Genomic DNA, 17,891 nt, shown 5'->3' on the forward strand with positions numbered 1-17,891 from the left:
TGTATAGTGGCCGTGCTTGGTATTGCAACTAAATCACATTCACTTGAATGGATCTCACAGCAGAAATGCCATGTGAGTGATGAACAAGACGTCACAGGCCACAGGTCTCAGTACTCACTTAAGTGCTGCGGCATGTTTTAAAAGCTAATTGTCATGGGTGCTGGAAGTTGGATCCTCACCAATCTGATATTGATGACCTGTTCTAAAGGTTTGACATCAATATTTAAGTTCTGGAAAATCCTTTTAAAAATTGGTAACTGCCATATATAGCCCCACCAGTCTTATGCAAATGTTTTATTTTATTTTTTTACACATATACAATAGTTTCTATATTCAACTCATTTTTTAAGAAACTGACTGATAGGAATAACTGGGGATTGGCCAGCAACAGTGCCATTGAAAAATATAATCCCATACAAGATTTAGCTAAAATAATTTCCCAGTGTAATATATATGGAATACGTCTGGCAAGGCAAAAGTAAAACATTGCTTTGTCTTGAGCTTTTCTACATCAGACAACTGTCAAAACAAGAAATTTACTTTATGAACAAGTTAAAGACTCCACTGGCTGAAAAATTATGAAACATCTACATCCCAGCCTGCATTTTTATACATATAGAGATGAGAATTTAGAATCAAGCATGTAAAGCTGGTTATTGGTCATACACATTAGTGTCAGCAGCCATGATGCTTCATCTTCAACGACATGAGGCATGTCAGCCATCCATATCCGTGACTTCAACAAGACGATAGGACGTCACTTATATCTCTCTCTCTGTTGTGCAGGTCCAGCCACAGGAGCGGGACTTGCCACAGCATGTGACTTCACTCCTCTAGGGCCTTCAAATCACAAAATTTTCCAGTACTCTTTAGTGAGTTTCTGGCTTACTGTATTTTCCTGTTTGCATTTCTGTGATTTCTTGTGTTTGACCCAGCCCACTTGACTACCTGACCTTCTGACGCTGATTCAAAAGCTGATGGTCACCTACATGTTGCTAAACCAAATCTACCCTTACTACTTCTTTAGCCCAGCCCAATTTCTGCTGTCAGACTATTAGGGACTCTCCCATGGGCTACCACTTGGGTATCTGATGGGTCACACGTTCTTGCAGGAATTAAAGGTGAAGAACATAGGGTTTCTTAGACTCTACACCTCAAATTAGCCTGTTCCAACCCAATAATGGTCTTTCTTCTCATTGTGCAACTCTGTGCCTCTCTCCAGAAAGCCTTTCATCTGCATAACTGTTCAAAGTTAGCCGAGAATCAGCATCCTAGTACGGTCTAGAATAGAACCCCTAGGGAGTCTACCAGATAACTTGTTCAGGTAACTGCTTTTCCTCCCAACTCAAAAAAAACCTGGCATTTTTTCTCTGTGGAGAGAAGATTCTAAGCAGCTGCCAGACAGCTCTATCAATTACATATCAGCCACAAGAACAAATAATCTTTCTTTCCCCCAACATCCTACTTGGGTAGGTTAAGCCTTTAGTCTAAGGCTTGTGTATGGCCACGTTTAGATCTTAGCAGCAATTAGCATTTTCATGCTCACTTGTTCTCTGTGAATATTTATGCTAAAAATAATTTTTAAAAAGTAGAAAGTTAGGAAGATTGTTTCAAACATGAAATAGGCGTGTTACACTTATGCCCCATCCTCTGAGACCAGCTACCTTTCTTAAGATTATATACCCCAACACACAAAATGACAGAATGATGACAGAGTGCCAACACCATGATAGAAAGGTCACATTTTCTTGAACTCTCTGTAAACGCTAAATGCCTACATTATGCCTCCGGAGTGCTTATCTTCTATAAAAGTGCTATTTTTTCACATAAACCTTTTAAAGCCATGTGAATTATTTCTTCAGGTAGTGATGTCCAAGTTTAATGACTTATTGAAATGCTGCTGATTTTGATTGTCCTTCAGTAGAAAAATATTTTGTGTTCTTTTCCAGTATCGATGACTCAAGTGATTAAAAACATATAAATCGAGTCTCATGGCTGGTCCTTCTATCTAAATTCTAACTAGCAAATGCATTTGAATCATGATAAGATGAAGATTCAGTTTCAAAATAATCTTCAAGCCTCCACTGTAAGGTTTCGAAGGTTGGCCGGTTTTCTGGATCTGCATTCCAACATTCCATCATGATGTTATAAAGGTCCTGGGGACAGTTGAAGGGTTTAGGAATCCGGTAGCCTTGTTCAATTTTTTCGAATGCCTGTCTTCCATTCATGCCTGCAGAAGAGAATAAAAAGTGTTAGAAATAATCCATGTAATTTTAGAATTTACATAAGGGAATCATTTCTATCAATGTGCGCCGCGGGATTCCTTTAAGTACACAATGACCTTGTCTTTTCAGTTAAAGGAACGAGACCTTGATCAGCAATTAAGAAACATGAAATTGCTCAGCTGGTGAAACGGCAGGTAAACCATATTTGTAATTGCTCTCTACATGCTGCGTTTCTTATTAAAGAATTTCAAATGAAAGTGAAATTTACTGCAGTATGTTAGGAATGTTTTGTTTTATTTTAATAATAGATGGATAATTTCAATTATATGAAAATGTGATGGCATCATCGTCTGCTCTTTTTGTTTTGCTTAGGATTTTTTATGAGCCACAAGTTAATAACATTCATGCAGAAGGATGACAATGCTAAACATTTCCTCCTTATAGGCAATCAACCCTACGGTATTTCTGATTTATTCTATTCATTTACACTCTTCATATGATTGCCCTAACATATGCATAACATAGTCATCATCTGAGACTCTAAGAAAAAAAAAAACTAAAAACGTTAGTTGGAATCATTTTATATTTCTATTGCCCCCTCTACTATATCATGTGACAAGACATGTTCTTATAAATAAAGTATGCTTAGTTTTTCCTTCTAAGACATTTCTAACTTTGCAGTTCTGATAAATCACCAACTATGTGTATCATAGTGAAATGATTGTACGCTGACTTACCTGTTATAAATAAGTTTATGGAAACAAGATCCTCACATATAGGGATAGAAATCTAGTATAAAGTGACTGATATCGCCAGGATGTAGCAGGAATGAATAACCCAAAATGGGTCTTAAAAAGTGAATTGTAGTGATTAGAGATAAACAAACTTTTACGAATTTCCTAAAAAATGTGTAATAGTAGAATACAAAACATTTGTTAATCGTCCCACACAAATCGCTCAAAATGATAGTCACCATTTTAGAGATCATTAGGCAGAAAAGAAACATCTGCCACGAAAAAAGGATTATTGTGGTGTTTTTAGGCTAGTTTCACATTTGCAGCACAGCATTCTGGCAGTCTGTTCCAGCTGAGAACAGCCTGCCAGAGTTCTCCGGATCCGGCTACCAGAATGCCTGTCGGCCTCATTAACTATAATGGGGTGCGGTGGAGATCTGGCCACAACCTGGAAATATGCAGAGAATCACCAGACAGAAACCACTGTGTGCTGCGGTTTTTGTCTGGTCAATTTCTAGCACTCTATGCCTGAACAGCCTGCTGGAAGGCAGTACCGCATATGTGAAACTTGCCTTAACTCCTTAAGGACCCTTACCGTACAATACAGATGTATTGTAATGCATTGCAGAGGGGATCAGACCCCAGAAGTTGAAGTCCCATAGTGGGACCAAAAAAAAAAGTTAAAAAAAAGAAGTGTTTTTCATAATAAAAAAACAATTAAGTTTCAAGGAAAAAAATATATATATTTCCCAAAATAAAACACAGAAAATTGTGAAAAAAGAAAAAAAAGAAAGAAAAACAGACATATAGGGTATTGCCGCATCCATAGCAACCGGCTCTATAAAACTATCACATGATCCACCCCCTCACCTGAACTCCGTAGAAAAAATAAAATAAAAACTGTGCTAAAGCAAAAAAACATTTGTCACCTTACATCACAAAAAGTGCAACACCAAGCGATCAAAAAGGTGTATGCCCCCCAAAATAGTACCAATCAAATCGTCACCTCATTTCGCAAAAAATGAGCCCCTACATAAAACAATCTGGCAAAAAAATAAATAAAAATATGGCTCTCAGAATGGAGACACTAAAACATGATTTTTTTTTTGGTTTCAAAAATGCTTTTGTGTTAAAAGTAAAAAAAAATGTTAAAAAGTAAAAATATTAGGTTACACCATGTCCGTAACAACCAGATATATTAAAATATCAGATGACCTAACCCTTCAGGTGAACACCGTAAAAAATAAAACATAAAAACTGTGTTGAAAAAGCCATTTTTTTTGTCACTTTACATTACAAAAAGTGTAATACCAAGCGATCAAAAAGTTGTACGCACCATAAAATAGTACCAATCAAACCATCATCTCATCCCGCAAAAAATGAACCCTACATAAGACAGTCGCCAAAAAAATAAAAAAGCTATGGCACTCAGAAAATGGAGACACTAAAACATAATTATTTTGTTTCAAAAATGCATTTATTGTGTTTATGGTCAGGGCTAGGACAACGTCGGCGTACGCAGAGAAACCTGCCCTGAACATAGTGGCTGAATTGTGCCGGAAGCCACGGGCGCGGGTACACCAGTGAGGGAAAAAGGGGGCATACCTGATGGAAACCTGAGAAAAAGGGTCGGGAGGGAGGGGCGTGAGGCTCGGGCACCCAGCTGAACGGAGGGGAGGTGACTAAATAGCCAGACGCCCCTCCCACAAATGCAGGCTGGTAACAGCCTTACAATTTATGGTCAGGGCTAGGACAACGTCGGCGTACGCAGAGAAACCTGCCCTGAACATAGTGGCTGAATTGTGCCGGAAGCCACGGGCGCGGGTACACCAGTGAGGGAAAAAGGGGGCAAAAAACAACAGGTAGGTACAACACTTTTATTTACAAATTACAAAGCCAGAGAACGAAAGGCATGGGATATCTCCGTTTGGGGATTGGGTATGTACCTGGTAAAGCAGGAGGATCGCCACCGCCCCATGGACCGGATGACGTGGGCCGGCACCTGATGACGGGAAGCAGCGGAGGCTGCCCCTATACGAAATGAGTGCCCTGAGATTACCTTGGGGTCATAGCCTAAACCCTGGGCGAGAGCACGGATATAAGCGATGAATTGCGAGGTGCTGAGAGGCTTGCCTGCATGCGGCAAGAGTGGACTGCCGGGCAATGAACCTTGGATGAGTGCTGTCAGTTGATGCAGCACTTGAACTGGGCACCAATTGTTCAAGGTCGGGTAGAACTTGATTTCAGAGGGAGGACCCGTCTGATTGGTTTTGGTGGAGGGTAGAAGCAGAGTGTAATGGCCCTGGCCCCAGGACAGATGTTGCTTCAGAGGATGGTTTTTCCGATTTGGACCAGCCAGAACCTCTCCGGGCCGGAGAAACCCATAAAAAGCGAGATACATAGCCGCTTTCAGAATCAGGCTAGTGGAGGGCCCAAAAGGATTACCATCCAATGACGAGGAGAGATCCCTGAACAACTGGCCGGATACTGGCTGCCTATGGCTCACGGATCCCTTCCCTTCCTTTTGAATGCCCCGAAGGGTGGCTTTAATAGCTTGGATGGAAAAATAGGACCTGTGATGAGGATTGGCCAGCATAGCGTGATGTTGAAGTCCGGCCAAATAAAGTCTGATGGTACCATATGACAGGGAGAGATGCGAATGACAATAGGCCAGGAAGGCCATGATGTAGGAGATCTCGGAGTGTTGACCCCTCGGATGATTCCTAGAGAATTTATCAAACGCCCTTAGACCCGCCTGATAATTCCTCGCCGTATTACGTGACAAGGATTTGGCGACCAGGCCCTTGGCCTCCTCTAAGAGCGAACCTAAACCAGAGTGAGGGTGCTGAATTGAGGCACCGGCGTGCCTGACCGATCCGCGTCGGGCATTTCCTGAAAGAAAATTGCAAAGTTAGCACGGGAAAGCGCGTCCGCAGCCCTATTCTGCTCGCCTGAGATGTGTACGCAGCGCATGTGAAAATTATGGTGGAGGGATAACCACACTAATTTGCGTAATAACGCCATGATCCTGAGGGACTGGGCTCTGCCCTTGTTGACGATGTCCACCAAGGTCTGGCTATCCGTAACGAACGTCACGGAAGAGTTAGACCAGAGGTGACCCCAGGCCTGAGCAGCCGCCACTATAGGATATAGTTCCAAAAGGGGGGAAGATTTTAGAGCTGCAGAGTCCGAGGCTAATTCTGGCGGCCATCCGGCAGCCAGCCAATGAGATCTGAAGATGGCAGCGAACCCGGAGAAACCGGCGGCGTCGGAGAAAACCATGGGGGAAGAGGAATCCCACTGCGGAACGAACAAGGAAATGCCGTTCCAGTTAGCGAGAAAACTGCTCCACATGTCGAGATCTGCAATGGCCTGGCTGTCCAAATGGACGACAGAATCTTGATCCGGGGCCGAGGGCAGGAGACATAGCAACCTGGAAAGGAAGGCCCTACCTTGAGGCATAATTCTGGTGGCGAAATTAAGCATCCCCAGCAAGGATTGGAGCTCCGCCCTGGTCAGCGAGTGAGACTGGACTGCCCGGGAGATGGCTGAGCGAATCCTGAGCAACTTCTCGCTGGGGAGGCTAGCTTCCATTCTAACGGTATCAAGAATAATGCCCAGGAAGGTGACTGTAGTGGCCGGACCCTCAGTCTTGGCCGTGGCCACGGGAACCTGGAGTCGGGAAAAAATGTCCAGAAGTGAATGGGGAATGGAAGGGACCTGACTGGGCCTTTCAATGAGGAGAAAATCGTCCAGGTAGTGAACGACCATGGATAAGCCACCGTGATGGTTGAGAATCCAGTGCAAGGCTTTAGCAAGCTGTTCAAAAAGCCAGGGGCTGCTCTTGGAGCCAAAAGTAAGCCGGTTGGCAAAATAAAATTTACCTGCCCACTGGATGCCGTAGTACTTCCAAAGCTGCGGGTGTATTGGAAGCAGCTTAAAGGCATCGGCAATGTCTACTTTGGCCAACCAAGCCCCGACGCCTGCTTGAAGAATGTACTGGATGGCCTCGTCAACTGAGGAATATTGCATGGAATATTCCTCAGACGGAATGAGTGAATTAAGACTGGGGATGGAGGACATATGAGGCGCGGAGAGATCATAAATGAGACGTTTTTTATTTGAAGATGACTTCGTGACCAGACCGATAGGGTTGATGTGCCACGACCGGAATGGGATCTGAAGGAAAGGACCAATGACGAACCCTTTGTCGACCTCTGCCTGAATGAGAGTGGACACCGCCTCAGGGTCACTGGAGGCGGATAGCAGATTGGGGCCCAACCAGCAGCCCTGAGGGGGCGTGATAATGCCGGTGTGAAACCCGTCTCTGCACCCATCCAATAAGAAGGCGACAAAGGAACGATCAGGGTGGTCCTGCAGGAGTGCAGCCAGTAACTCCAAGTTGAGGTCGGCTAGTCAGGAGTCCCTGGCTGACTTCCTGGGACAGGAAGAACGAGGGTGGGCCCGAAAACAAAGGGAGCAGATGTGCAGTGCCCGGCACGCGTTGAAAGCACAGCCCTTAGCATTAAAATTATTGCACACCTGGCTACTGCCAAGGTACACAATGGGCCTACCCAGTTTATCTAATGATGAGGAAGACCTGGAGGACCCGGACGGACCTGGAGTGGGCGCTGACTGAGGATCTTGCACCGGATTAGGGCACCATTCCGTGGAATGAAAGATGGACTGGCAGATGGCACACAGGGGAGCCTTCAGACCTGCGAAGTGCCGGCAGAATAGCTCCATGTCCAAGTCTGCCCAGTTGGACATGAACTGAAATTGATTCAGGGCTGCGGCGGCTTTGGCAGAAAACGAACGATGATAATCGTAAAATGCCGAGCCGCCGTACTTGTGCCCCAAATCCGCAATCCGGTACAAGTAAGTATCTAATTCCTCCCTACGATTGGGATGGGCGGAGCATATTACATCCCTGTAGAGACTGAAGGCCAGGACAAACTCGGAAACCGACAGCTTCCTATTTAACCGAGCATCCTTGGCCTTCAACACCACGGAAACCTCTCCGCAATTAATCACCCGGTTTTCGGAGATATCCTGGGAGGCAATCAAAATGGATGCTAAATTAACGTCCTTGCCTGCCAAGATATCCTTCTTAATATGCTCCGGAACGAAGTGGGAAGGAGCAATTTGGGGGGTGGCAGAAGGCCTACCTGCAACGTCCGGAGGAATGGCAGAAATGACTGCCGAACCTGGAGATTGCGGTGAGGCTGCTGGCCTGGATTCTAAAACCGCGACCCTGTTCTGAATGTCCGTGACTGAGCTAACGAGTCCGGTGATGGATGACTGGATCTGGGCTAGAGCCAGCCGGATGGAGTCGCTATTGGACTGCTTGGCTGTCGGACCCGGAGTGGTCATCAGGAGCCGGTATAATTCGGCCTTGCGGGCCGTCGCGGGATGCCGAATCCCCCTGCGATTGAGTTTGGCGATTAACTTCGGCACGGTCCAACTCCTCAGAGATGTGTTGCTAAAATGCCCCGAGACGGATGATCCTGGCATGGAGAGGTTGTCCTCCATATCGGACATGTGAGACATGACGACCTGACGGGAATGTGAACGGTTTAGAAAGATGATTTCCAAAAACCCCAATCGATTAAGTGGAAACTAATAAAAAGAACGGACTTGAGTATCAAACTGAGAGTTAACCCTACCCCAGTGACCGTCTCTGAGCCGACTTACCTGGAATTGCCTCGAGATTCCTAGATGAAACGAAGGAGAGGAAGGAAAAATAACAACTGCCCAATCTAAAGGAAGGAACAATCGACATCAGCATAGATGTAAAAACCTAAGAAAATGCAGACAAAACCTGGGCGATCCAGGAACACTGACAACCTGGGCGATCCAGGAACACTGACAACCTGGGCGATCCAGGAACACTGACAACCTGGGCGATCCAGGAACACTGACAACCTGGGCGATCCAGGAACACTGACAACCTGGGCGATCCAGGAACACTGACAACCTGGGCGATCCAGGAACACTGACAACCTGGGCGATCCAGGAACACTGACAACCTGGGCGATCCAGGAACACTGACAACCTGGGCGATCCAGGAACACTGACAACCTGGGCGATCCAGGAACATTGATAACCTGGGCGATCCAGGAACATTGATAACCTGGGCGATCCAGGAACATTGACAACCTGGGCGATCCAGGAACACTGACAACCTGGGCGATCCAGGAACATTGATAACCTGGGCGATCCAGGAACATTGATAACCTGGGCGATCCAGGAACATTGACAACCTGGGCGATCCAGGAACACTGACAACCTGGGCGATCCAGGAACATGACAACCTGGGCGATCCAGGAACATTGATAACCTGGGCGATCCAGGAACATTGACAACCTGGGCGATCCAGGAACACTGACAACCTGGGCGATCCAGGAACATGACAACCTGGGCGATCCAGGAACATTGAAAACCTGGGCGATCCAGGAACATTGACAACCTGGGCGATCCAGGAACACTGACAACCTGGGCGATCCAGGAACACTGACAACCTGGGCGATCCAGGAACATTGATAACCTGGGCGATCCAGGAACATTGACAACCTGGGCGATCCAGGAACACTGACAACCTGGGCGATCCAGGAACACTGACAACCTGGGCGATCCAGGAACACTGACAACCTGGGCGATCCAGGAACATTGACAACCTGGGCGATCCAGGAACACTGACAACCTGGGTGACCCAGGAATGTGACCACCTGGGCGAACCAGACATTTGACAAACCGGGCGAAACCAGTGACGTGACACCCTGGGAAGACCGCAAGGCACGGGAAGACCCCGGATGATCCACCGGACCCCAAAAAGTGGAAGGATCTGGAGACGGAAGCAACGTGACGTAGCAGGACCGTAGAATTGGACAGAAATGTATCACCAACTTCACGGCGCAAATTCTGGCAATGTGATGCAGAGGCAGCGACGAGGATGGACTGACTGTAGGGAAGCGTTCCGTTTTTTTTGTGTGCCCTGCCTAATAGAGGGCATATGGTTGAAAACTGCGTCTCCCCCCCCCCCCAAAATGAAAACGCTGCCTGCATCACATAGCCAGAAAAAAAGCCCAGATTACTTGTGCTTAGGAGAGTGCATGGGTGGTGAAAAGAGGGAACCAAACTGACAGCCCAAAGAGAAAACTACTTGGTACCCCCAGTAGCGCGGCACGTGACCGGCAAGATAGTGACCCAGGACGCCGGGTGCCGGCGCTGCAGCCGGAATCGGAATTAGGCAGGGGGAGAGCGGCACCTAACCAGTACCACCAGGGGGGCGCGAGCCCCGACGTGAGGCTCAGCTGGTGCGACGCGAACTGCACCTCGATTACCTGGAGAGGAGGGCGATGGAGAGGATGATTCGGACGCCGGCGGTGCCTGTATGCTGGAACCGGAAGGAGGTCACGAAACAGAGAGGAAGGAGCGCGATACCACGGAATGCGTGAGGCTCAGGCGCCCAGCTGAACAGAGGGGAGGTGACTAAATAGCCAGACGCCCCTCCCACAAATGCAGGCTGGTAACAACCTTACAATAAAACTTAAATAAATAAAAAAAGTAGACATATTAGGTATTGCCACATCCGTAACAACCTGCTGTATAAAAATATCACATGACCTAACCCCTCAGGTGAAAACCTTAAAAAAAATATATAAGAAAACTGTGTCAAAAAAGCCTTTTTTTGTCACCTTATATCGCAAAAAGTGTAATACCAAGCAATCAAAAAGTCATATGCACGGCGTGGTCTGCCGGGCATGGAGTGAAGACGCACGCTGTATGAGCTCCCCTGCCATCCTGACTAAATCCTGCTTTGCCTGCGTTTAAAAAACTCCCTGAAAGGGTGTAGTAGCTGTGTGGGCACGTACAGAGTCACCCGGTGCAGTGTTTCGGGTGCTTGGCGGTATCCCTATAGCTCCAGTGGCTGGCGTGGCGGAAGACTGCTGCTTACCTAGCACGGAGGACGGCCATCTTGGGAAGGGAGAAGGAGGCTGCTGAGCGCTGTTGCTGGCGCTGATACGGAGGGAAACAGATGTCCCATCGGCGAAAGCTGTCCAGGAACCTGAATCGCTTTGGTGGTGGCAGGCTGTTAGCGCTTTTGCTGTGCAGCTGAAGAATCGCCTGTGAAGGAAGACATCGCTCTCCCTGCGTCACCCCCCAGCACGTGGAGGTATACAAGTAAGGGGGGAGGAAGTTAACCCCTGAAGAGGTAGGAGGGTGAGGGGGCTACCTACAATTGCCTCTGGAGGGTGGTGAAGTAAGGGGCCTGGAGCCCAGTCAACATATTGGGCACCCCATGGTAATATAGGCTGAGAAGCCGAAACAGAAGTCTGCCTGTGAAGGCAATCTACATTAAGGGGAACGCTGCCTCCTGAAACTGCCTCGCAAGTAAAGATAAAGGACTATACTGTTGTCCATACCCCCTCCTTCAGTGAAACCATCACTGGTGACGGCTGCAATATTTTATCTGAAGCCTAAAGAGTCGCCGATTACACCCCCTCCTCTACACCTGCGAACAGCAGAAGCCATTTATCAATCTCACCTATGGGCCGCAAAACTGTGACATCTGCGAGCTCTACACCAGCCAAAGAAGTGGTAGATAATATGAGCCAGACTGAGATAGACATAAACCAGAGTGGTGCTGCGAGTGCTGAGCTCCAAACTGACAAGATAATGACTGCCATTGCTGCATGTCAGGTGGCTCTAACAACAAAGATTGATCACTTACAAAGCAACATTAATTGTCTACGACATGATATGGATAAAATGAGAAACCGCACTAAAGAGGTGGAACGCCGCCTGGGTGATGTGGAGGACTCTGCAAATACCACGTCTGAAACAACCAGAAACCTGCAACAACAGATGAAAATCTTGCTTGCCAGAGTGGAGGATGCGGAGATCCGCAATAGAAAAAATAATGTCAGAATCCTGGGATTACTCGAAAGGGTTAAAGGTTCCGCTCCAGAGGCATACGCTGAGCAATTGATTCGCACTATACTGTGCCCGATTGAGTTGTCTTCCAGTTTTGTGGTGGAGAGAGCCCATAGGATCCCTACAAGACCATTACCATCAGGGGCTGCTCCCAGGCCTATTATAATGAAGATATTAAACTACAGGGATCGGGATGCTATTCTGGTGGCCGCTAGACAAAAGAAGGACATTCAAATTGAAAATGCGAAGTTATCCTTCTACCCTGATTTTACAGCAGAGGTGCAGAAGCAACGGCGACAGTTTTCAAATGCCAGGACACGTCTACGGGAGCTGGGAATCAAGTACGCAATGATATACCCGGCAAAGCTGAGAATCCAAGAGGGTGACAGAGCCAGATTCTTCCAGACTCCAGAGGAAGCGACTGGCTGGATTGATCGACAACGTCCGAGATGAAGTGAAGGACTATCAAATCGCAGAGAACTGCTGCAAATGTTTTACTCTACTAATGGAGCTCTGTTTATATCAATCTGGTCCTTATGTAAAACACCTGAGCTGTTGCGGGACAGATATGACCTTACACGCAGATAGCAGGATACTTTAGTAATGCCAGGAAGTATTGGTACTGACAGGGGTTAATCTCAGTTCAGAGTTATCGCTCGATTTTGAGAAGTTTTGAGGGACTTAGGTCTTATACTATGTCTTAGTATTTTTTAGGCAGACTGTGTCTTCCTTAGTTTACACTAAAAGGATTGGTAGGTTAGGGATATAGAAGCTTAGACGAGTTGGGGATGTCTGGGCATGGTGCGTGCAGAATGGGATGTTCTACTTTAGATACAAGTTGGAGTGTGTGTGTGTGTGTGTGTGTGTGTGTGTGAATGGAGCAGTGACGCTGAAGGATATGGAGGAAAAGGGGATATATCTCTTAAGTAACAATGGCTATATGTAAGCTAATTTCCTGGAATGTCCGGGGACTCAATGACAAAGTTAAAAGAGCGGCAGGGAAATATGTACTGCTGCAGGCTAACATTAGAGGTTGTGAAATCTTAATAGTAGGTATTTATGTGCCCCCGCCGTTTGAGAGGGAAGTGGTTGACCAAATCATGGCCAGAGTAGTTGTTCTCCCTGCGGCTCCCTTGTTTATATTGGGAGATTTAATGCCACGCTAGATAGTAATCTTGATAGACTTAGACCTTCTCCCAGACATAACCCCGCTTTACTATATTGGGCGCAAGCAAATCACTTGACGGAGATATGGAGGAACTTATACCCTAACACAAAGCAATACTCATGTCACTCGACCTCTGTCAATGCATTGTCCCGTATTGATCTGGCCTTTACAAATCAAGAGGGGCTTTTACGGGTGAAAGCTGCAGAGTATCTGCCGAGAGGTATTTCAGATCATGCCCCCTTGCAGATAATCCTTACATTGCCGAGCAGTAGACCGAGTTCTACTTGGCGGTTGAATCCAAAGTGGTTGGACGTCCTTCCTGTGGGAGTGGCGTGTAGGGAAGCTATTTCAACATATTGGGAAGTCAATGAGGGCTCCTCCAATTCACTAGTGGTATGGGACGCAAGTAAGGCTGTCTTGAGAGGTGTACTAATAGCGGCGATAGCAACACATAGGACAGAACTGCTCTCTTCGCGGGTGAAATTAGAGGAAAAGTTAGATATTGCAGAAAAAGCATCTATAGATGACCCCACGCCAGAGCATCAATCACTTTGGTTTCTATCTCAAAGACAATACAATTTATACTTAACTGAATTCACACAGAAACGTCTCATGGTTCAGAAGCAAAACATATTTTCTGAAGGGGATAGGAGCAGGAGAACTTTGGCGTATCTGGCTAAAACAGAAATCCCACTAACAGTAGTACCAGCTATTAGGGATGGGCAGGGTGTACTCTTTACTGCACCAGAGGAAATATGTGACCAATTTGCTAGTTATTACTCCTCCTTATAGTCCTCTAAAACTACTAAAACTGCAGAGGAAATAGCACTTTTTCTGGATACTATCCCGGTGACGGAGCTAGCGCATTCAGAGAAGCAATTATTAGATGGCCCCATAGTCCCGCAGAAAATACAACATGCAATATTATGCATGGCAAAAGGAAAGACTCCTGGTCCGGATGGCTTCCCTGTGAATTTTCAGATTGAGGAATTGAATCAGAGGCTCAGTAAACTATTTATGTATGCTCTGGAGGGTGGGGCCTTGCCAACATCGTTCCATGAAGCTACTATAGTGGTCATACACAAAGTTGGGAAGCCTCCGGATATCGTTGATAAATTCAGACGCTAAGCTATTGACTAAGGTGCTGGCTAGTAGATTGGCGTTAGTCATTTCATCAGTAGTAGGCATGGATCAATCCGGTTTCATGCCCGGGAAAATGACAGATATAAACCTGAGACGCCTTTTTACAAACCTACAAATCACACATGATAATGCAGGCAGCAGAGCGGTTGCCTCGTTGGATAACGAGAAGGCATTTGATTCGGTGGAATGGGGATTTATGTGGGAAGTCCTAAAGAAAATGGGGGTTCCCAAAAATTTCCTCCAGTGGTTGCATTTGCTATATTTACAACCAACGGCTAGGGTAAGAGTCAATGGATATTTGTCTAAGTCGTTTGCGCTGAAAAGAGGCACCAGGCAGGGGTGTCCTTTGTCACCCCTTCTGTTTGCTTTAGTAATGGAACTGCTATCGGTGTATATAGCAGGCAGTAATAGATTACAAGGCTGGGACATTGCAGGTATATCCGAAAACATCTCGATCTCGCTTTATGCGGATGATATGCTGATATAATTGGGAGATGTAGGCCATTCTTTGGAAGCCCTACTAGAGATAGTGGATCTATATGGAACATTTTCAGAACTACAGGTCAATTGGGCCAAATCGGCATTATATTTGGTTAATGAGTTTTCCCCTCTCACCCAGGTCATCACTTCAGGTGGTGAGCAACTTCACATACCTGGGGATAGTTATACATAAAGATGTCACCGAATTTATAGATTTGAATATAAACCCGGTAGTTAGATACAGCTCGCAAAAACTGAAAGCTTGGGAGGCGCTACCACTGTCACTGATAGGACCCACTAATATATTTAAAATGATTCTTCTTCCTAAGTTACTGTACATATATAGAGCAACCCCTTTAACTTTGCAGAAATCTCAGTTCCAGACCCTAGACAGCTTACTAACGCCCTTTTTATGGAATAATTCCATTCCTCGCATAGCTAGGGATACTTGAAAGCTACTAATGAGAGAGGTGGCCTGGCACTTCCAGATATGTATCTATACTATATTGCGACACAACTAAATTATGCTGCTTGGTGGATTAAGGCAGACCCTTATAACCCGGCGGTGGTATTGGAGGCGGCTCTCATGGGGTCGTATGAAGCTATGATGAACTTAGTGTATAGAGCAGGGAAGTACCCGGTAAAACATCTTACTACACAAATGGCGAGGGTGATCAATGCATGGAATACTTTTGCGGGGGTGGGGGGGATGGAGAGGAAAGCAATAAACTATTCACAGTGATGCCCTTGTGGGGAAATCCCAAACTGGTGGAACTAAATTCTCTGCTTGATTTTGAGTTCTGGCCGCGAAAGGGCGTCAAATACCTTACTCAAGTGTATGAAGACGTTTTTTTTAAAACATTCTCAACCTTGCAAACGGAAAACAACTTACCACAAGCATCTCTCTTTAGATTTTTCCAACTGAGGCATGCTTGCGAATCCCAGTTTGGGGCTGGTCCTTTGAGGCTAGAATATAGTGCAGTAGAGAAAATTGCCAGACGGGCAAATCATACTAAAATGGTGTCTTTTTACGCTTTCCTTCTATCCTCCCGGCCTTCGCCGATGGCAAGGGCTTTTCTTAAGTGGAGGGCTGATATTCCTGCATTGGAAGATTATCATGAGAAAGAGCTATCGGCCTCCTGGAGGGGGACAGTGATTTGTGCACGGGATCAGCTGATTTAGACGAAATGGTTACACAGAGTCTACTATACCCCAGTGAGATTGGTACGCATGCATAAACTTGCTTCAGATACATGTACAAGATGTAATATAGGCAGGGGGACCCTATTGCACATGGTATGGGAGTGTCCGGTTATTGCTGAATTCTGGACGCAGGTATATAACTATCTTGATGCTCGTCTGGGGCTCCCAGCAGTTATAACACCTGAAGTTAGTCTACTGGGTCTTGTCAACAATATTATTCCAACTAAACATACCAAAATCCTTTATAGGTTGCTGATGTTTTATGCGAGAAAGTCAATTCTGCTAAACTGGAAGCCCCGCAAAAAACCAACATTGTCTCATTGGATCCAGCTTATTAATGCCACACTATCAGTATATAAGCTAACTTATGAAGCTAGGGGCATACCGGAAATATTTGGGAAAATCTGGGATATTTGGCTAAATGCAAACTCGGTCACTGTGTAATTGGGCTGGAGGAGTTTAGAGATGTCCAGGTCACTGCCAGTATGAATGTGTGTGTGAATGGAGACAGGTTTTAATAAAACAATTCGACTTTATGACAATAATTCTGCTTTATAACTGATGTGAATTACATTAACAACCTTTGAATTTGAAGATATATTATCTATATGTAATCCTATTATATTGCCTGTCAATTGAATGTGATGTTCGAGGTTACACCTTGTTGAGGGGGTTGCTCCCCTATTTAAAGTTTGTTTATTTCTGTGAAAATGGAAAAATAAAGCCTTTTAAAAAAAAAAAGTCATATGCACCATAAAATAGTACCAATCAAACTGTCATCTAATCCAGCAAAAAATGAGACCCTACATAAGACAGTCGCCAAAAAAATAAAAAAGCTATGGCACTCAGAATATGGAGACACTAAAACATATTTTTTTTTTTCAAAAATGCATTTATTGCGTAAAACTTAAATAAATAAAAAAAAGTTGACATATTAGGTATTGCCGCATCCGTAACAACCTGCTGTATAAAAATATTACATGAACTAACCCCTCAGGTGAAAACCGTAAAAAATATAAAAAGAAAACTGTTTAAAAAAAGCAATTTTTTTGTCACCTTATATCACAAAAAGTGTAATACTAAGCAATCAAAAAGTCATATGCACCATAAAATAGTACCAATAAAACCGTCATCTCATCCCGCAAAAAATGAGACCATACATAAGACAGTCGCCCAAAAAATAAAAAAAGCTATGGCACTCAGAATATGGAGACACTAAAACAATTTTGTTTGGTTTCAAAAATGCATTTATTGTGTAAAACTTAAATAAATAAAAAAGTAGACATATTAGGTATTGCCGCATCCATAACAACCCGCTATATAAAAATATCACATGACCTAACCCCTCAGGTGAAAAACATAAAAAATCTAAAAAGAAAACTGTGTCAAAAAAAGCTATTTTTTTGTCACGTTATATAACAAGAAGTGTAATACCAAGCAATCAAAAAGTCATATGCACGGGGGCGTGGTCTGCCAGGCATGGAGTGAAGACGCACGCTGTATGAGCTCCCCTGCCATCCTGACTAAATCCTTCTTTGCCTGCGTGTTTAAACACCCTGAAAGGGTGTAGTAGCTGTGTGGGCACGTACAGAGTTGGGTTTTGGAAATTTTCTTAAAAATTTTAAGATTTGCTTCTAAACTTCTAAGCCTTCTAACTTTGAACTGCTGAACGACAAATATATTTAACTTTTGCCACTAATATATGTTCAAAAGCCTTCTGTGGCATGCATTAGTGGCAAAAGAAAAATATATTTGTCGTTTAGCCGTGCAGTTACATGTTCTAAAGCCTTCTGTGGCATGTAACTGCACCGCTAAACGGCAAATATATATTTTTTTGTGCCACTAATACACGCCAAAAAGGGCTTTACAACATATAACTGCACCGCTGAACGGCAAATATACACTACGTGCAGAATTATTAGGCAAATGAGTATTTTGACCACATCATCCTCTTTATGCATGTTGTCTTACTCCAAGCTGTATAGGCTCGAAAGCCTACTA

At 45.0% G+C, this 17,891-nt stretch overlaps 1 protein-coding gene across 1 annotated transcript in view; it reads right to left on the reverse strand.

Annotated features, from left to right (window-relative positions):
* Positions 1–617: 617 nt before the first annotated feature.
* Positions 618–17,891, reverse strand: part of FRK (fyn related Src family tyrosine kinase) — a 119,664-nt gene continuing 102,390 nt past the window's right edge. Inside the window, exon 8 of the mRNA XM_040431035.1 lies at positions 618–2,230. Within this exon, the coding sequence (XP_040286969.1) occupies positions 2,016–2,230 (215 nt within the window). The 3' untranslated portion in view covers positions 618–2,015. The remainder of the gene's footprint in view (positions 2,231–17,891) is intronic.

This window comes from Bufo bufo, chromosome 4, assembly GCF_905171765.1.
Source record: "Bufo bufo chromosome 4, aBufBuf1.1, whole genome shotgun sequence".
Taxonomy (NCBI): domain Eukaryota; kingdom Metazoa; phylum Chordata; class Amphibia; order Anura; family Bufonidae; genus Bufo; species Bufo bufo.